The sequence below is a fragment of the Lolium perenne genome, chromosome 3, assembly GCF_019359855.2.
Source record: "Lolium perenne isolate Kyuss_39 chromosome 3, Kyuss_2.0, whole genome shotgun sequence".
NCBI lineage: Eukaryota > Viridiplantae > Streptophyta > Magnoliopsida > Poales > Poaceae > Lolium > Lolium perenne.
The window spans coordinates 268401327-268423559 of NC_067246.2; the positions used below are offsets into that span (position 1 = coordinate 268401327).

General features: G+C 45.9%; 1 protein-coding gene across 1 annotated transcript; it reads left to right on the forward strand.

Moving 5' to 3' along the window:
• Positions 1-12784: 12784 nt before the first annotated feature.
• LOC127339936 (uncharacterized) lies at positions 12785-14080 on the forward strand. The gene has a single exon (XM_051365727.1). It carries the CDS (start codon positions 12785-12787, stop codon positions 14078-14080), a length of 1296 nt encoding a protein of 431 aa, XP_051221687.1.
• Positions 14081-22233: the final 8153 nt, after the last annotated feature.

The window sequence follows — 22233 nt, forward strand, 5'->3', positions numbered from 1 at the left end:
ACGGCGTGACCGTAGCCATAGAAAGACCATAGAAGTGAGATGAACATATGTGGAGGCCGTAAATGTGGGATGGAAAGGCCGCAACAGTTTTTACCTTAAGTAGTGTGTGACCTGGATCTTGAACTTAAGACCTCGAGACTCTGATAGTATATTTAATTGTTGCACTAGCTAAGTTATCAAAAAAATCCAAACTGTTGAGAAGGGCTATGATATATATTTCAACAATGCGGACATAAGCCAAATGATGATCTAGAGTTCTCCTTTATTTATGAACCATTCATATCTCAGAGGGTTTTACACCCCGTTGCTAATGGGATGTTCACATCAGTGATAGGATCGTGGCGACAAGTCCATTTATTAATTTGTTTCCAAAGAGGGTTTTGGTCTGTGTCTCTAGGGTTGCTTTGTACTAGTGATACCATCCCTTTGATTTTGGTGCTTATCGGGCATCCAACCCTCATGATGACTATATGTGGTATTTCATTCCCAATAACCATTCACATCCTAGTAATGTTTTTATGTAGGGAAATTTATTCAGTGTGGATGCTAAAGTAGGCTTCTATGAATTATAAGAATTGTTATTTCCACCATAAAGAACACTTGCCAATATTTGTGATCTGGACGTACAGAAGTAATGCAAGTTACCGCTATCTTGCATACCTAACCATGGTTAACTCTCTATTCTTCCCGCAGAGTAATCCAAGAATTATACCTTTATAGAGACATCGGAGGAGAAAATATTTGTGCCTTCCAACCAATAGACTCTACATTGTTCCTCACTAAACATGTCCTCTGCAAATGTGACATGGGGCTGCTCATGCAGTTTTGCTAATTCATGAGCGTTTCCTTGGGCTCCGATAGAATATTTTCTTCCCCTCATTTCAATAATTATACTGATATTTTCCTCCCTGCAAGATGACGTGTCCTTTGCTAGGATCAGTTGACACGCGTCCTCTAAGTCCAAATCTCTCGACTACATCCTGGTTCTATGAAGTTACTGCACTATATTTTTCTGAAAAAAATGCTCAATCTATGGATCAATACCATTTGGTCTCGATCTCCCAAGTTGAGATATTGGTTCCGCCCAATTTATTTCATTATGAAATCAAATTGCAATATGAGCTCAAATTTTGAACTTCGAGTATTGATGCCCCTAGTATGGCTACTAAGGAGACCCGTTCCACGAAAATTGATTCTTGAACAAGGCATGAGATGTTTCTTTTCTTGATAGTCTCTTGCCACTTCACAAAATCCAACGATTGTTTCTTAATCAAATCTTGCAGATAATCATACATACCCTTCTTTCCCACACATCTACAATTTCACCTGGAATCTATAATTTTTAAAAAAACTTGTTTTCTAACTCCAGTTCAAGTCAGAACATCATAAATTTGATGATGATTCCTACTGAATTTATTCGATCCAACACCTGATGGCCTACGTACACTACTAGGAATAACCTTACCGCTGGCGCACAGATTTGGCTATCCCGGCGTTTTTGTACTCGCCGGCGATAACCTCGCCGGTGGTAATGGGCTACCCCCGGCGTTTTCGTATTCGCCAGTGGTAAGATGAAAATACCCCCGGCGTTTTGCCCTACTCCACAGTTACTCGCCGGCGGTATCAAATTTTGCAAATAAAAAAAAAGCAGGCCGAGCGGCGCATCAGCAGCGCCAGGCCGCACGCCACGATCCCACCGCTGCACGCAGTCGTCCCTGCCATCGTTGGTGCCAAGCCGGAAGCAGAGCAGGAAGCAGATCAGGCGTCCGCGGCGGAGGGATCTGACGGGGCGGACTCGGCCGGCGCGGTGGTGGTGGTCACGGGATGGGAGGGGGAGGAGACGGAGACGGAGATGGGCGGCGGGGGCGGGAGGTCAACGTCGAGGTCGAGCCCCTTGTCGTCGTCGTCCGGGGATGTGAGATCGGCGGCGGCGGCGTGCGGGAGCTCGTCGGAGTCGAAGCCCTCGAACTGGGCGGCGAAGGAGAGGGAGAGGTGGAGGGCGAGCAGTATGAGGATGAGGGTGGCGCGCGGCAGCCGGATCCAGCTGGGCGGCGCCATGGATGAGGAGGTGGGAGGAGAGATCCCTCCCCTCTGCTGGTAGGTGGCGCGCGGCAGCCGGATCCCCACCGCGGCCTCGGCCCGTGCCTCCCTGGCGGCCTCCTCCCGTGCCTCCCCACTGCGGTCCCCCGCGCCTTGCTCCATCGGCGCCGTGAGCGGCGGCGGCGCTGTGCGGTTGGGTGGTGTGCGTGCGGTGTGGTGTAGTGGGTGCGTTGTGTGGCGTGCGTTGAGGGGAGAAGTGGAGCGCGTGGGGGAGAGCAGCTAGCGGCAGGCCTTGGACTTGGATCGGGGAGTGGAACGGAACGAGTGGACACGGTTACCGCCGGCAACTACAAATGAGATTGCCAGTGGCAGGCCCCGTTACCGCCAGCATCTACGGGCCACAAACGCCGGCGGTAAGTTAAGGATGGGTGGCCCATCCTGGCTTGGCTTACCCCCGGCATCTCCTGTTCGCGTTCGCCGGCGGTAGAGCCCGGTACCCCCGGCGCTTTTGGACCCAATTCGCCGGCGGTAGAGTTAGGCCCCCCTGGAAGGTATTACCACCGGCATTTTCAAGTCGTATTTGCCGGCGGTAAGGAGTGCGGCTATAAGCCTTTTCCTAGTAGTGGTACCCCCAACCTTACAATTAGGGATCCTAACTAGAGTTGGACAAGGCCCGTGAGTGACATTGAGGTTCAAGTGATAAGTGGCATTAGATAAATATAAGCGTGTAATGGAAGTTGAGAGCAACAATTTGCATGCATTTTGGCCAACATTTACGAAATCATGTTTTAATGCTGTGAAAATTTGAGTCGTTTTGATTTACGACTTCAGAAATAACTATCAACATTTTTTTAAAATTTTGAAAATATCACATGGATTTGTTGGGTTAGATGGGAACGGGCTGCCCCTTACGTTGCCGGAGTGCTGCAGCTCGGACTCGGACCGCCATGTTACAACTTGCATAGTTGACTTTTTGGTTGGGCCGAATTGGTGCTAGTTCTACCATTTTTATAAATATACTAGTTGAATGCCCGTGCGTTGCCACGGTTTTGAAATTTTTCTTCTCGAGTAAAATGCATCCGTGGTACCACAACTTAGAGAGGGAAAATTGATATGGTCATCGACCTTAGAAATACATGATGTATGGTACCTAGAAACGGCTTAGTGTTCATTTGAGTCACTTGCTCATCTTACATAGTCGTGCTCGTCTTCTCACTCACTGTTAACCTTGCATGTCATTCCAAGCGTAGATGTTAACTTTCTAATTTTTTGCAAAATGCCCGCAAAAATTCAATATTTCAAACGACAATCTCCTTCCCGCAAGGTCAATTCCCTTCTTCGATGACGACCTCCAGCCTCACGCGGATGCCCCACCTTTAGGGCACCTTCGCGGTAAAAAAGCCGTTGTGGCTGCCAACGCGCGGCCGGCGAATAGGGGTGGGCCAAGGTCAACACACGCGTGGTGAGCCGAGGCGTGACACGCGTCCAGCTGCTCCCCTGCATCTCTCCCAGCGGTTCTGCATGGGGGTCGAGGCAGCAGCCATGGTGCTCAGCATGCCCGACAACATCTCTCCCAGCAGTTCTGCGTGGCGGTCGAGGCGGCGGTCATGGTGCTCAGCATGCCCGACAACGACTTCACGTCACTAAGGGAAAGACTGCCTAGAAATACTCTTCTCCAGACCTCATAATGTGACGCCTTTTTCATTTTCATCTGTCAAATCTACACAATTCTAGCTGCAACTATAGTATAAATTTCTCTTGTTTAAACAAGCTATGTGGGCACGAACTGCATGAACAACAGAACTTCACCAATATAGCAATATTGTACTTTGATAATGTTACCTTGAGCCCCATGACGTTGTGCACTACAGAAACCAAATTAACCAGTTCAAGAGGAAGTGTGGTAGAAACTTTTGGAATGGATTAGTTGCAACTCCAACAAAAAAATATCAGAATTTAGGAGCTGATAACAATAGCTCTGTTCCTATTTTTGAAGTATCAATCCACTGACCCTCCTGATAATACTAACAAAACCATAGACATCAACCAACAAAACCATTGATATCCGAGACAACAAGAATTAAGTCTTTACAATATGAAAAAGTAGGTTTTTTTTTCTGCTACATGGCTGAGCATGCAGGAATATTCATCTTGTCAGTGTTTAGAGAAAAACAAATGTCAGGGAATTGGTGCTTCAAACTTCAATAGTTGAGTTCAGGTGTGCCTAGCAGATTCAAAGGTCACTTTTCACAACAATTTGGAAATTCACAACAGGCTGAAAACAATGTGAATTGGTAATGCACACCAAGTGATAATTTTCACAATATCGATCCATGGATGAATTATATCCAAATGGCACCAGAAGATCCGGAAAAAAAAGACCCTAGTTAAATGCCCAGAGGTAAAACCCTACAGATCACGGATAAGATTCGAATTGGACATGCCAATCCTCAAGGACTCAAAACATTTTCATTCCCTGACGGTACTACATGCCTAAAAGATATTTAAAAAATGCATTAAGCATAACCACGATCGCATTGTATACATTCTCCAGTTTTTTCTTATCAACGCCTACAATACAATGGAAATCAGTAAAACTAAAACACATTGTGGCCACCCTGCCTGATCGGGTGCTGGCTGACTCACCTCACTGCAGAGCTCTAGCAGAAAGACGTGCAAGGACATGGTGTATGAGGGACTATCATAAATGAAATATGTCAATAGTTATCCTGATCCATCCACATTCATTTAGAGATGATCGTGGATATCGATAAGAACATGCTCTGTCATTTACATCTTTACCATAGAGTATAGACTGAAGAAGGAAATGAGTGTAAATGCTATATGGCATGAATCATAGACACTGAATATCTGTTCGATGCACTATTGATACAAATATGAAAGAAAATAATGTAAAATGCTCTTTTTTCGAATTGAGGGGCAAAGCCCTCGATTTCATTGCAAATGAAATCAGACAAACAGAAAACAGACAAAGCCCCCGATTTCATTGTAAAGTGCTATATAGCATAGAAACATGGGACAGACAGGCGAACTACTATCTCAGTACAAAGCCACAAAGCTGATATCTAATAAATTACACCTTCTCAATATATTTGGCCACAAGGCGTAATATAATATGGAAACAAAGATAGATGGCAGTAGAAAGAAAGGAGAGATAGAGCACATACATGAGAGATTGAGGCCGCTGGATACAAAAGATTGGATCGTCTGACCAATGAATTGCATTTCCTAGATCCTCATGTCGAACAGAACAAAACCAGGATAAGTTTTGAGTAATGCAACATAGAGGCCATGTCGTTTACTCAAATCTGCTTCTTATTTGAGTAAGTAATAAAGAATTTTACTCATGCTAACATTATATAGACGGACATGACAATCAGCCGTTACATCAGTAAACATGAAAAGTGTCAAAGGAGATAAAACCTGCATATATTCAGTTATATTTTTGTCATGGCGTATCAGGAAAAATCAATAGCCGAAAACCATCCATCAACTACGGTTGCACACAAATTTGCCTTGATAAATGCATGAAAGATAGGAACCGAAGTATAAATCAGAAATGATGTATCAGTGGTTTTTTTTTTGCATTACTGACCATGTAGTGCTTCCTCCAAATTGCCGTCAGATCTTTTTCCGTAGAATTTCAGTATCAAAGATTCGCCTTTCTCCTGTGCAAATCAGAACACAAACAAACACAAAGCTAGCTAATTTAAAAGCAAGTACATGTCCCTGACACTTCCAGATAAAAATAAACAACACGTGTTTGCATTGGTCGTTCAAATGTATCAATTTACTTATATCCTGAAACTAAAGGCTCCCATTTCAAACATACAGGGTGCAACTGAAATCACCGATGTGGAAGTTACCTGTTCCTGCCGCCGATGAGGATGTTTACGTCGGGGTGGAGTTTGGAAAGTATGGTGGCCATGGAGCCGGCGACGCGGCCGGTGCTGCTGACCATGAGCAGGCGGGCGCTCGAGTGCAGGTCACCGCCGTTCTAGGCGTCGGGATCTGTCGATGTCAAGAGCAGGAAGGCGGGGTGGGCAGTCGTGCGCCCTTGCATAGAGCCCACGGCAGATGGATTCGGCGTGGATGCGGAGGGCGGTGCGGGACGACATCGAAGGGCGTAGTTGGGGCCGGCGGCGCTTCGTTGGCGAGGTGTAGTAATCGACGATTATTATTGGGGAACTGCTTGACGTTCATGGCGGAGCTCGAGGCAGATGGCGTGCTTCACATAGACATAAATCATTTTTTGCTTGGATCTCATGACATGTTGGAGGTGGAGTAGAGAATTGAGACGCTTAGTTTTTCTATCTTTGATCTTGAAATGTGTCCATGTAACAAATCCCTTGATTCAAGGAAGGGATATCTAGCAGCCCCAAATCTTTAGGGGAAGTGTGTTGCGGTTGGATAAAGAGATAAGAGAGAAAAGAACCACGGGGGTATTATTGTCCATCCTGAAAATGTGACACCAGGCATTCACCAGTTTGCTCTTAATAGTAGAGATCATTCACAAAAAAAGGTATATAAATATATAATATCGCATCGATGTATATATATATAATCATCATGTAAGTAAAAAAAGATAACGCCACATTTTGCAGTGAATATATAGATCGAGGCTCTGTATTTCATTCATATAGCTGTGTACACATGTCTGCACATAGTAAAATTTGTACGCCAACGGCGTCAACCGATAGGAACATAAATCAAATGGCTCCACATTATGTGTACGACGGCTGAACAAGGCGTGTACACGGATCCTGAACCGCTGGTCCAGCAGACGTACGTACGCCCGGGCGCAGCTCAGCAGAAGAGGTACCCAACGGCGGCGGCAACGAGCGTGCCGACGGCAAAGGCCGGGGCGGTCGTTCCGGTGCTTTGGGCTGGGGAGGGAGCCGGCGCATCGGCAGCTGTGGCGACGCCGACCAAGGACGAGGCCACGACGGCGGTGGCGCAAGCAGCGGCGAGGATCCTGAGCTTGAGGGTGGCAGCCATTTCTTCTCTCTCTTAGCTTTTCGGTGGATGCTTTAGAATTGTCTGGAAACGTGTGAGCAAAAAGAACAGGAAGCTAACGAGATCGGAGCTTGGGGTGAGAATGAAGAGCGGGACACGTCGGGTATATATAGCTGCGATCGGAAGGGTTTGGTCTGATTTATTTAGGAAGAGTGCTTGGCTGGAGCTGCAGCTTTCAGTCTGTCCTTCACAGAATCACAGGCTGTGCAAGCGGGCAGTTTCTAGGCCTTGCTGTGATCTCCAAATGGGTGATTGATGGTTGACAGGATTAGTTGGTCTGTTGTTTCTTATTGGTTATTATGTTGGGATGGGCACCACCATGTGCAACTGACAACTGGTGCAGATAGTTGTCACCATGTACAACTTTTTTTAAAGGGAATGTTTTGAGTGACCCTATGACAATTACATTTCCACACCTCTTTTCTTTTTTGACCTCTCAAACAATATAGCATATGGTTTCAAAACTTTGCAAGTCAATGAAATACAACTAAAATCTTAGTTCATATCTTTTGTGCAACTTAAATTTATCGAATATTTAAATTTAAAAGAAATTCTTTAAATATATAGTTAATGTTAGAAAAATCTAAAACTATTCCCCCCTCCAGCCCACCACCCCCACCCATCGCATTCTATCTCACTTGTTTTACTAAACTGCAAAGTTTCAAATCCATATGTTGTATCGTGTGAGATAAACAAAAAAGATAAGTTGTCTGAATAGGGGGAAAAGGGCTAACCTGGCTCGTGACCCACCTATGAAGAGCTCAGATAAGGCTGGTGCCAACGCGGGCGTTAGAGCGGGCGGTACCGCCCGCCCGGAGGCGAGAGCGGGGCGATAGTGAGGCGAGACGGTAGCGGCGGGCGGTGGTTCCACCGCCCGGCGGTAGGGGGCGGTACCGCCCGCCTATAGCCCGCGTTGGAGGCGAGAGCGGGGCGAGAGGGAGGCGATAGCGGTGCTAGTGGGGGCGGTAGGGAGGCGGTAGGGAGGAGAGAGGAAGTGAGAGATAGCACTATAGCCCGTGCACTGGCACCGTGGGGTGAGAGTAGGGTGAGAGTGAGGGTGAGAGCTGACGTGACGAGGCTATAGTGAGGTAATGCATTGGCACCGGCTTAAGGGTGTGTACCTGAGTGTCTGCTTAGAAAATCCGCTCCCTTTTAAGGGAAAGTTTTTATTGAGTTTTTTTTTCAGTTTTGCGGCAAATGTTTACATTATTTACTTGTAAATGGAATATACCTCATATCAAAAGGAACATCCGTTATAACCTTTACAGGCTAAGTTGAGTCACGAGAAGCTTTTGGCACATTGATTTTCATACAAATAATGTAAGAGAAAGAGATACACAATTCAAAGCACATACATCAAGCATAAGTGTTACCGAACGACTCGTGGCTCGAGCGTTGCGATCTCAGAGTTTCGATGGTCGACTTTTCGGGCTCCATAATCAACACTCGTTTACACGCGAGGGAAGGGCAACAATAGCACCCCTTAGTGGGCCACGTACTAGTCGGATGTCGGACAACTTGAGAGAGAAGCGCTACTACTTGTGTGTCTTGTTCTGATGTGAATTTTGAGGATATTTCCTCAAGAGGAACCCTAGTTTAAGTTGAATCATTCGTGATTTCAGTCGGGATTCATGTTATTCCCCTTGCTAGGATGCTAGGCAGTCTAAGGCCGCTGGAATAGCTAGATACCGCATAAATATATCTCTCATTATTTTACGCGCCATGATACTACTGATCTATGGGTGAATATTATTGCTCTTATTTCACAAGAGTTCTAAGAATCCTTCACAATTTCCCCGAAATAAACAGGGAGGCATGCTGGTGGATATCACTCTAGGAACTTGCCCAAGGGAGGAGGCTTTTTTTCGATATGGGAGCATCGCTCCGGCCTCTGCATCAATAGATGCACACAACCATGTCTTTTATTAAAAAAAAGAGTTCAAAAGAGTATACTTATTACAATCACATGGAAGCTAAGGCTGTGACAATAAACAACCAAACAAAGATGAACAGCAAACAAAATCTATCCATCTTCAATCTTCAATCTTTCTAATGTGCCGCCATCCAGTAGCCTCGAAATAGCAATCCCGTGCGACTGTCAAGATTCGGTTGCATCCAATAGCCATAGTATCTCGATGGTCCTCCGGGAGAAGGTACGCCCAAAGTTGGATCCAATGCGCCGCACGAATAATAACCTGCAAAAAATTAGTTCCCTTATTAAACACAATGTCATTTCTACTTGTCCATATAAACTAATAAATCGCTGAAATTCCAATACGAATATGCTCTTTATCATTCTTATTTACTCCATTCAATCAATTACCGAACATATTCGTGATATTAGAATGGGGAGGAATGTTATAAGAAAAATATACCATTCTCCAGATTAATTTTGCAAATGGAAAAGAAAGAAACAAGTGATCAATGGTCTTATTATTATCACAAAAACAACATTTTTAACTACCTGTCCACTTCCTCTTAATTAGATTATCAAGTGCCCAAGGAAGGAGGCTAAAACACTGTTCAAGCAAGGCTGTTGCCAAGATAAACGATGGCCGGCCAATCGAGAAGGACTCGGGACTACTGATGATAACATGACACCTGAGTATCGTCAAGGAGAACAAAGCCAACCTATTGTGTGTACGGTGGGTGGCTTGTTATATCAAGTCCGACTGCTACACGGGGTGTCTGACTTAGCCGGAATACCTAACGGCTAGTTGTAACAGACTAGGAACATATATGTATATACCAATAACTCAATAAGGGCTCATGTAACCGTACATCACCCATGTATTTACTATTGTCAGATCAATATACCGACACACGTATCAATCCGCTACCTCAAACTATGGACGCATGCTTTATCATCCCTGCTCTTTCTGGTCGATTTTAACTTAGGTCCTCGGGTTTATAAGCTCATCTGAATATCAACAAGGATTTCACTTATCATCGCATTGGGGTATACATTTGTCCTAGTATAAATCACACGTACTTCTGATGTTTAATATCAAAAGATACAAATTATATCTAGCTTCTGCAACAACGCAACACCATAATGACAGTATGGATGCACACAACTAGCTAAAAAAAAGAAAACTAAGAAATAAAAGTCCCGCTACAGTATCCCGCCTAGCAACAGCAATACATCCACCACCAAAACAACACCTGAAATACAGACTCACCAAAAGCGACGCCTCCAAGAAGGGAACAATGCACCAACGCCGTCGTCGCCGAATCAAAGATCTTAGGTTTTCACCCTAAAGATAGTCCCCGCTCTCAAAACAATGCCTCCAACAAGATCATTGGCAGGCACAACCAGTTAAGGCCAGGCCTTGGGTTTTCACCCTGAAAGGTAGGACTCTGAACTTCACATGCGTTGTCGCCCCCACTTTCATACCACAGCTGCGAATCCCAGAACACCAAGCAAATTCCTCAATATCACTGAGACTTGAACCTTCTTTAGCTAATCCCCCAATCACGTCTTCATGATATTCTCTACTTCTGACTTCACCATGCATGGACCAAAAGTCTTTTGATGTCAACACAGAGTAGAGCTTCACGCTGCTCCCTCTAGAATCAAACGGTCGGAATAAAAGCATGGGTGCGCGCGACCGAATACCACCCGATCTTGTGAACTCCAGGCAAAATATGCACAGTTCCATTCGTTGTTGGAGCCTTCCGAAACTCATCACTCCGGCTAGATGAAGAAAGATTGGCATCCGGAACATATTCATCTTCGCGAAAGAAGAACCCTAGGACCACCACCATGAAAGCCGGAACGGTCGGCCCCCGTGCCGATGCCATGGTTGGGAATCGTAGTCCATCTTCCTCCTCCAACCCGGCCGGTGGAGGCCAGCAGTCGTCGGGATAGCGACTACGCACGCCCACGATGCGGAGACGGTCGGCTGCTGCCCGCCAGGAAATCCTGGCCAAGCCTCATTGCCGCCGCCTCGCGACCATGTACCTTGCCACCGCCGCCCGATCCCGCTGTCGCCCTTCATCCCCGCTGAGTTTCTCCACACCACCGTGTCCCCCGCCATGATCCAGATGATGTAGGCGAAGGCCACCGCCACCGAAAGAAGTACAAATCACCCCCTTATGTTTCAGACATCGGACGCTAACCCCCCTTAAGTTTAAAATGAGACAAATAACCCCCTAACTTTGCAAAACCGGGCAAATTACCCCCTTAACTACCAATTGGCTGTTTTGTCCCTAGTTTTGGACACGGTGGACTGATGTATTGGTCCATGGTGGCATGGATTAGACGGACTAGATCCTTACCTGGGCAAGCCGCACCTGGCCATAATTGCCGCGCCGCTCGCGACGCTCGTCGCCAATGATCGCGGCAACAACGGCCCCTCGCACCTGACCGCCGCGATGATGGCCACCATGCTAGGAGGTGATCTCCGCGCCCGTTGGCTCCATCGTCCTCTTCCCCGCCGAGCCCTGACTCTGTGTTCTGTTCCATGAAACGACAGTTCGTCCAATTGCTCCAACTGCTGGACGGCGGGGCCCTGGACTGCGTCGGCGGCGGAGGAACAGTGACATCATCTTCTGCATGTTTTGTGGCACCGAGAAGCAGGTCAGATCATCTTGTCGATCTATCCCTCATTGCACCCCGAACAAATCAGACTTGGTACTGCCAAAAAAGGAGATGCTTTTCAAGTTCAGTCAGTTCAGTTAGAAAATACAGGGCAAAGTTCATAATTTTTTGTTCATGTATGTAGGATGGAGACATGGTGCGTTCGATTTCACTACCGAGGGAGGATGAAATACCATGGTGGTGATTGGGAATACATAGAGGGAAAGAGTGGATGTCTACTGTGCCCGTTTCGAACCTGTCACTTGCAAAGTTGAAGGGACACCTTACTGATCATATGAGCATGAAGATTTGGAAGAGACAATTCTGAGTTGGAGACTAATTGAAAAGGATCTAAATTTTAAATTCATGTGTAGTCTTGGAGACGACACAAATGTCAAGAATATGGCTCGGCATGTGACAAAAGCAGCAGATGGGTTTGTTGAGATTTATGCTATAATGCCAGAGAATGCCACACTTGATAGTTCAGAGGAAGAAGAAGAAGAAGATACACTTGAGCAGCTAGGATTTTGAGAGGAAGAATTTGCAAAGGAGCATGATATTAACCAGTATCAAGTGCAGCAAGAGCACCTCCAAGAAGAGCAGCATGTTGAGCTTGAGCACCAAGAAGAACAACCAAGACAAGAGGACCAACTTCAGTATGAGCAGCAGCAAGAAGAGCGGACCAACTTCAGTATGAGCAGCAGCAAGAAGAGCATCATGTTCAGTATGAGCAGCAGCAAGAAGAGTATCATTTTCAGCCTGAGCAGCAAGAAGGGCAGCTAATTGACCTAGTTGATAAGCAAGTTCAGCACCTAGTCCAGCCAAACGTATCAAGGAAATTACTAGTTGTGAGGGCCGAAACTAAGGACAAGGGCAAGAAAATTCAGGATGTCAGTGCACATGAAGGAGAAGATGGTGAAGACAGTTCAGATAGTGATTATGTAGATGTTCATGACGTAGATAGTGGAGATAGTAGTGCTGATGATGAAGAGGCTTGTTGTTACAGAAAACAAGCGCAAGAACTGAAGAATATACTGAAAAGAAGAATGCTAGGAGAGGAGGAGCTGAAAGCAACCAAATTGCCAGAAGAATTCATAGTTCCAGAAAATTGTGGAGAAGAGGAAGATGGAAGGGATTGCTTCGACACTGAAGATGATTTCATACGACGAAGACAGTGATGAAGTTGTAAGAACAAGGAGAACAAAGCACAAAGTTTATGATGAAAATACAGAGGTGAAAGAGTTTGAGGTTGGTCATGCTTTCCATGATAGCGGACAGTTCAAGCAAGCACTTGCCAATTATGGATTAAAAGAACGGAAGCACATAATATTTCCCAAGGATGAGAGGAAAAGAGTGTTAGCCAAATGCAGTTGGGTTGGTTGCAACTGGAGACTATATGGGTCAGTAGTTCCTAGTAGGTCATCATGGTTCACAATGAGCAGGTACAATAATGTGCACAATTGTGTACCAAGGAGGGACAACAAGTTGGTTACTAGCACAGTAATAGCAGACAAATACTTTAGGGACATCAAGGATAATCCTGGTTGGAGGATTGAGAAGATGCAGGAGGCAGTGCTCAAAGATTATCTTGCTGATGTAAGTGAATTGAAATGCAAGCGAGAAAAAAGGATAATTATGGAGAGAATTGTTGATGGAACAAATGGAGAATACAATAGAGTGTATGACTATCATATGGAACTGGTAAGAAGCAATCCTGGAAGCACAGTGGCAGTCACATTAAACCCTGATGAAACCGACAAGCCTGTGTTCGAAAGAATGTATGTCTGTCTAGAGGGTTGCAAGAGAGGTTTTCTTGCTGGCTGTCGTAGAGTCGTTGGGCTTGACAGATGTTTCCTAAATGGTGCAGTTCATGGAGAGATCTTGTGTGCCATTGGCAGAGATCCAAACAACCAAATGTACCCAATTGCATGGGCTACAGTTGAAGGAGAAAACCATTACAACGGGTACTGGGTTTTGTCACTACTGCAGAAAGACATACAGATTAATAACCAAGGTGATGGATGGGTTATCATATCTGATCAGCAGAAGGGCCTTATTAATGCCGTCAATGAGATAATCCCAGAGGCTGAACACAGAATGTGTGCAAGACATATCTATGCAAATTGGAGAAAGAAGCACAGAGACAAGGCATTCCAAAACCCTTTTTGGGCTTGTGATAAGTCTAGTGACAAAATCCAGTTCAACTATAATAGGGCTAAGCTTGCTCAGAAAACACCTGATGGTGCACAGGACATGATGAAGACTGCTCCTCAGCATTGGTGTATAGCCAATTTTAGGCTTGGTTCCTATTGTGATTCTATCAAAAATAATCTATGTGAGTCATTTAACAATGCAGTTATGAGAGCGAGATTTTCCAGTAATATCTTCAATGGAAATCATGAGGAGAAAGGTTATGGCTAGAATAGCAGAGAACAAGGCGAAGAAACAAGGTTGGGTTGGCACCATATGCCCCAACATATTCAAGAAATTAAAGTTAAATGCGAAAAGATCCAATATTTGCACAATACTGTACAATGAAGTTGAAGGATTTGAGGTTATGGAAGGTGAACACAGAAGGTTCACTGTCAAATTGGAGAGGTTTACATGCAGCTGCAGATACTGGGACCTTTCCGGTTTGCCATGTTGCCATGCCATTAGTGCTATCTACACTATCAACAAAGAATTAGACGATTTTATTGCACCTTGTTACATGATTGATCTGTACGACCAAGTGTACAGTCATGTGTTGCAACCAGTTGAGTGGAAAGAAAACTGGCCAGTAGCTCCAAATCCTAGGCCTTTTCCACATGCTAAAAGGAATATGACTGGAAGGCCTCAAACAGAAAGAAGAAGAGAAGAGCAAGAAAAACCAAAGGGCAATATCGAGAAAAGGGTGCATAGTTAGATGCTCAGCTTGCGGAGGGGAAAACCATAACAAAAGGAAATGTACAAGTAATCCAGATGTTGTGAGGGAACATCCTGAAAAGAAGCGAGCATCCAAGAGTGCGTGGAAAAAGAAAGATAAAGCAGCAGCAGATAAGGTTTGTACAGAATAAAACCATAACATGATATGATACTAATTATATTGATATGCTACTTATTATCGTGATATGATACTAATTTTTATTGGTACACGAATCTACTTCTAGTGCCCAGCAGCAAGGACATGTACTATATGTAGAAAAGAAAGCAAGATCCAGGAAGAAACATGTTGCCAAGGTGAACCAAGCTGCTCCTACCCAGATGCACCAAGCTCCTGTCCAGATGCAACAACCTCCTGTCCAGATGCACCAGCCAGCTATCCAGAGACCTTTTGTACCACCAAAGAAAAAACAAACAGTTGCATGTGATGCACTAGGGCAATCTACTTCTCATCCAGTTAGTCAATAATCTTATGCAACAAAAAAATCCAAGAATTAGAAGAAGAAAAACAATTGCAATGTTGGATGTTGTAACATAACAAGTGCCAAAGAAAGGGAGACTCAAATGGTTCATACCGGGGAATGAGAAAAGAGGACAACCAAGTGGAGAAGGTGTAGATGCACAACATTAGTTACAAGATAGTTCTAAATTATGTTTTAATTTTTCCCGACATGTTCAAGTTATTTTTATGCAGGTTACCTACATGTTGTAACAATGCAACAACATTATGCTTCCAGACATGTTTCCAATGCACTTTAATTTATTCACCAAAAGCTTCCAGTAACAATGCAGCAAAAGCTTCCAAAATTATGCTATATTTAAAACTAATTTAAAAATGCACTTTAGTTTATGTTGTATACTTCTTGAATAGTTTGTAGTATTAAATCCAACGAAAAAAATAGCGCGCTATTTCGACATTATAGTGGCGCTATAGCGTATTTGGAGAGTGAACGCTATGCTATGGAGATTTGGCTCGCTATGGCGCTAATCACGCTATTAGCGGCGCTATGCGCGCTATTTTTTGTAGCGTTATAGCGGCGCTATTTTTGTAGCGTTGTAGTGGTGCTATTTTTTACAGGAAAATTGAGCAGTCGACTAGCTATTTTGGATCTTTTAGCTCACGAGATTCTGAAATCCCCATTCAACCCGCTAGAAACCACATAAGCACATCGACAATTCTCACTCCTCCTCACACAACGCGTACATGTTGAAGAAGAAGAATCAACATCACAACGAGTAAAAGGTGCTGATACAATCTGCCTAAGAAGAAGAAGTTGCTTCTAGTTTTTCATTGTTATGAGATGCAATATGCGGTTCTTCTTCTGAATCAGATGATGACCGCGTGCATTATCCATCTAGTTCATCTCATTTCAATTAATTAATATTTTTGCTATGCAGTTGGCTCTTTAATTGTTTACATGTCGGCAGGTTAATTAGTTATCTACTTGTCTACTTGTTGGACTGACAAATCTTTGTCTTTCACTGCCATTAGGACTTTGTCAATTTGATTTGTTGATCGTTGTGGTGTGGACAATTTTTGAGCTGCTGAAATCCTTAGTATACATACTACATTTGTTATTTTTTAACTTTTTGTGAAACGCTATTTTGTAAAATAGCGTGCTATTAGCACGTAATAATCTCCATAGCATATTTTGGAAGGCCACACTATTTTATTTAGCGCGCTATTTTTTTCTTGATTAAATCTAGAACTAGGACATGTAGAAATGGAAACTAGTTGCTATATTTCAACATAACGTCATAGCTAGAACCGAAGAGATTATGACAATCATTTCACATATATTGCCAGCAAAAGCTTCCAACATTACATAGCTAGTGTAAGTACACAACTACAGCTTTGTTTAAGTTCCAAAGCTTGTACTGGGCATCTCCAAAAGGCTACTGCATTGCTACCACTATACAAACTATTACATTGCTACCACTACACATGTACTAGGCATATCCAAAAGGACAGTACATTGCTACAAACTACTTCAAAAGCTACCACTACACATGTACTGATCATCTCCATAAGCAGATTTCTCCTTCATCTTGTGGAATTAGACATGCTACTTCTTCATGGACTTCTTCTTCTTTATCTACAATTACGTGTACTTGCTTCAACGAGTAGGCTACCCTGGGCCACCTGCATTCCATGCCATCGGCACCCCAAGCGGGGCAGGTGGGTGCTCTATAGAAGTCACCAACAATCGAGCCAGTTCAACATTGGAAATGTACCTCAATCCAAGCCCTGGAACATCTACATACTTGGCGACTTCAATCACCTCCGACATGTGCTCTGGTTCACCGCCGGCCTTAGCAGCAGCAGTCTGCATGCCGCAATGATAGACAGCGGCATCTCGACCAACTGCCGCCCCTTGAACTTGGAATCCCAGCGGATGAGAAGCTCCATACCTCTACGCCTACACGCCACCCTCAGAAGCTTCAAATCGAGCATGGACCGAGGCGCAAACATCTTGTCCTGGTCCACCCCCGCCATATCAATCAACGCCGCCACCGCTTCCTCCATCTCTTGGCCTTCTTTCGACACCGGCTGCAGGTACAGGCGACGAAGGAGCTCCATCGCCGGGCTGATGTGGTACATGCGGGTGGAGGATTTAGTGGTAGCAGGGAGCTGTGCGGGTGGAGGATTTGCTTGGTCTATGGCCGGATTTGGTTGGTACAGTGGACGAATCGGCCGATGAGGTGGAGGAATCGACGACGAGGTGGAGGAATCGGCCGGATTTTCGCCGGCGGCGGGTGGAGGAAGAACGGGGCAGGTCAACGCGCGTGCGGGGGGGGGGGGGGGTATTTGTCCCTGGGCCGACGTGGCCTTTTGCATTTCTATCCACCGTGTCCAAAACCGGAGAGAAATCCACTTAGGGGGTAATTTTCCTGGTTTTGCAAAGTTAGTGGGGTTATTTGTCCCATTTTAAACTTAAGGGGGGTTAGCGTCCGATGTCTGAAACATAAGAGGGTGATTTGGACTTCTTTCAACCGCCACCAGACCCGCCATCCACCGTCGCCGCCCCTGAAAGACCCGGCCTCCGCTCGAAGGGGAGTCCATGGGCGCGCCACCACCACCTCCCGCCTTTGGCAACCGGGTGCGGCCGCCGCCGCCGACCCCGACGGCGGCAACGGCCAGGAGGAGGGAGATCAGCCACCTTTTCTAGGGTTTGGGTCGTCGCCCGGAGCCGCCTCGCGCGAGACGACCCGGAGCGAAGGTCGGGTGGGGAGGGAGGAGAGGGGCGGCGGCGCAGAGAGAGCGGGGGCCGGCGCTAGGAGGGTGGAGGGTAGAGGGGCGGGGCGTGTGGAGCTAAAAGATCCGCCCCTGGGTATTTATATGATTATGTCACGTTCATCGATAACATTTCCGAGGTACAGTCGACTGTCCACAACGCCTTTCGGATTGAATATGTATAGACTCTGTATTCATTCATATAGCTGTGTACATTGTAAAATGTGGTACGTAAACCGATCGGAATATAAACACAACGGTCAACGGCCGAATACAGTTAAACAAAGCCGCGTGGATGCAACTGCTGAACTGCGGCCAGCAGCACGAACGCAGAGGCGCAGCTCAGCAGAAGAGGTACCCAGCGGCGGCGGCAATGAACGTGCCGACGGCGAATGCCGGGGAGGTTGTGGCGGCGCTCTGAGCTGGGGCGGGAGCTGGTGCGTCGGCAGCTGTGGCGGTGCTAACCAGGGACGAAGCCACGACGACGGCGGCGCAAGCCACGGCGAGGATCCTGAGCTTGAGGGTGGCGGCCATTTCTTCTCTCTAGCTTCTTGGTGGATGCTTGAGAATTGTCTAAAGACGTGTGAGCAAATAGCAGAAAACTAGCGAGATGGGAGCTTTGGGATGGGAATGAATAGCGGGACACGTCGGGTATATATAGCTGTGATCGAAAGGATTTAGTCTGATTTATTTAGGGAGGATTATTGGCTGGAGCGGCAGCTTTCAGTATGCCTTTTACAGGTTGTGCAGGCGGCAAGTTTTTTTTTTAGGCTTTGCTATGATTACCAAATGGGTGATTTGGTGGTTCAGAATGATTAGTTCGTTTGTTCTTTGTTGATTATGATTTCTTATTGTGGTGAGTTGGGCACCACCATGTGCAACTGCCAACTGGTACAGATAGTTATAATCGGTGCCACTGCCACCTGGTTATAGTTGTCATTGTTGCTTGCATGTCGGAACTCGCGAAATATTGTTGCGTTGACACGTTTATTGTATATACAGAACTATTCTTCGATGAATTCTTCCTGATGTTGAGCTTAGCCTTATGTACCAACTATGACTGGTTCACAACTTAAAACCAAACTAATTAAAGAAGTTGTGCATGATGTATTTTCAGTTTATGTTGGGATACAGATTCACCATTTTGGGCTACGGTGTGTAGACCTAAGGAGTATGGAGGGTTGGGAATCCTTGATACAAAGAACATGAACATTGCTCTTATGGTAGGCTGGATTTGGGAGCTTTAGCAAAATGTGGAAGGTCTATAGGTGGACCTCCTAAGAGCCAAGTACCTGAGCAACAATGACTTGTTCTCCCCGTTGGTACCGACTAAAGGATCCCAAATCTAGAAGACGATCCAGGAGCTCAAATGGTACTTCAAGCTTAGGGCTAAGCATCTCATCCATGAAGGGAGAAGGACGTACGTATTTCTAGTTGGATTGGTGGACGGGGAGGGCCCCTTTACATCTGATGTTCCCGCGTCTATTTGCCTACTGTGACAACCACTTCGCTACGGTGACAGGGGTTAGGACGGAAGGGGGTGGCACATCAGGTTTTGGCGAACCTTTGGAACAGCGGAGGTGGTAGAATGGGAGAGGACTAGGTCTACACCCCCACTCCATGGGGGAGGACTAGGTCCCCTGGAGCCGTCCGGGGTTTTCTCTACACACTCCTTGTACCTACGCGTGTCGCAAGAGGCGACATTCACATTCTTTCAGGAGGTGTGGGATACTAGTGTTCCCCCGAAGATCAGAGTGTTTCTTTGGCAACTGATTAGGGGGAGGCTTCTGTCGACTAAACATGTGGCCAAGAGACACGGCCCGTCAGACGGGAGCTGCGCGATGTGTGGCGTGCTGGAGGATTGTGACCACATTTTCTTCAACTGCCACCTCGCGAAATTTATGTGGGCGGGAATTAGGGAACTCCTCTCATGTAACAGGAATCCGGCAAGGGCCGATGACTTTATTTCCTTAGTTTAAGGCATGCCCGGCCCCATGCGTAGGCTAGCTTGGTTTGCCCTTGCGGCGCTAGGTTAGACGCGTTGGAATACGCGCAACAAGCTAGCTCTAGAGGGGAAGGTGATCGTACATCCGGCTGACACATTGTTCAAAATGTCTGTACACATGCAGAGCTAGAGGGTTCTGGTCAGACAGCGGAACAGGGGACTTCTGGATGAGGCGCTGGGAGAGCTTATGCGGCTTCATGCAAGGACGAGGACCGGAGCGGCACAGGAGGCGCTGACTTAGACGTTTATCCTTTTTTATTTTCTTGTTGTGGGTTGCCTATGAGGCTTATGTATGTATTTCTGTCTTAGTTAGAGTGGGACGTTTATTGTATGTTGTGACATGCTCGTTGCCATGAGGGCTTTATATATAAAGCCGGGCCGATGGCCTTCTGTTTATACCATTAACGAAGAAAAAAGAAAGAGCAAAACTACATGGTTTAGTAGTAAATTCAAATCCCTTTTTCTGACCTATAGAAACACCGATTACAATCGAAAGTGGGGTGGGGGGGCACCGACACGTTCATGTAAATGGGGCGGTTGGCTCCCAGCTGTAGCCTCCATATACAATCGAAAATTTAAACAATATTTTATTACATATGCAATTTAAGAAAAACTAATCCTACTCCTGTCTAGCCCTGTAGTACATGTCTTCAAAATCCTGGATGGTGAAGCCGCCACACCCGTTATCGCCATTTTTCAACTGGAAGTGGATGTCTGGCAGGGGTAATTGCCCGCCATGATGTGGTCCATCACGCTTTCGAGAGTCCGGCCTCGTTGTTGTTCATAGGAGGCAGCCCATCCCCCTCGTACCTGGTGATCTCACTCTCCCGCCGATTGGTGAAGAAGGCATCCCAAGTCACGTTGTTGTCAGGATCCCAGTGGGAATCCATCTGCTCCTGGGGAGTGAGCTCAACGTAGTAGTGGTGACTGATGCCCGCATGACGAGCCGCACCTTATGGGACGGGAGAGACCGGCATGCCTCCGGCGCTCATCCTCCATCCGGGAGGCACCGGTAGCCTGGCGGAGAGGGGTAGTTTGAGGCGCACAACACCTTCGCCTCCGTGTAGATTAGAGCTAGCTAGATCGGTAGAAGCCATCAGAGAGAAAATTTGCAGATCTAAGTTTAGATGTGTAGCACCAATAGCGGCCACACCTACATATAGCGAGAAAAACGCGAAGACAGGGACGGAAAGGGGTGGAAAGGGTGGGAAGGAAAAGGCGGTGGCACGTATTTTTACCGCCGTGTGGCCATCGGTGGGATGCATCGCCTGAATGCCTTAGGAGACGAGGCCCATCTCGCTGTCAGAGCTAGTCTGTCAACACCCGGATTTTTAAGTCCAGATGCCTATTATGCCGTACATCGCAATCCCATGAATAATGTTTTTGCGAGACATAATAGTAAGTAGCATAGAGTCATCATTTATTACAACACATATTGTCTTACAACCATAGATCACATGATCCAATATTACACGAATATATTGTTCAACAACACAAATAGTAGCGGAGGCGAAGTAGTAGTGGACTATCTATTCCACAGGCAACGCTTGACGTTAGAAGACGATCCTAGTTATCGTAGACGTCCTGCTGTCCGTCATCCTGATACTGGTGTTCTCCTTCAAAGTCTGGCATTTGAATAGCCAGGGCAAAGCCATGAGTACTGATGGCGTGTAACTCACACGTTCGTTGGGAACCCCAAGAGGAAGGTATGATGCGCACAGCAGCAAGTTTTCCCTCAGAAAGAAACCAAGGTTTATCGAACCAGGAGGAGCCAAGAAGCACGTTGAAGGTTGATGGCGGCGGGATGTAGTGCGGCGCAACACCAGGGATTCCGGCGCCAACGTGGAACCTGCACAACACAACCAAAGTACTTTGCCCCAACGAAACAGTGAGGTTGTCAATCTCACCGGCTTGCTGTAACAAAGGATTAACCGTATTATATGGAAGATGATTGTTTGCAGAAAACAGTAGAACAGTATTGCAGTAGATTGTATTTCAGTATAGAGAATTGGACCGGGGTCCACAGTTCACTAGAGGTGTCTCTCCCATAAGATAAACAGCATGTTGGGTGAACAAATTACAGTTGGGCAATTGACAAATAAAGAGGGCATGACCATGCACATACATATTATGATGAGTATAGTGAGATTTAATTGGGCATTACGACAAAGTACATAGACCGCCATCCAGCATGCATCTATGCCTAAAAAGTCCACCTTCAGGTTATCATCCGAACCCCCTCCAGTATTAAGTTGCTAACAACAGACAATTGCATTAAGTATTGCGCGTAATGTAATCAGTAACTACATCCTTGAACATAGCACTAATGTTTTATCCCTAGTGGCAACAGCACATCCACAACCTTAGAACTTTCTGTCACTGTCCCAGATATCAATGGAGGCATGAACCCAC

Coding starts and splice junctions, on each gene's coding strand:
- LOC127339936 (XM_051365727.1), top strand. CDS start 12,785: ATGGAAGGGATTGCTTCGACACTGAAGATGATTTCATACGACGAAGAC.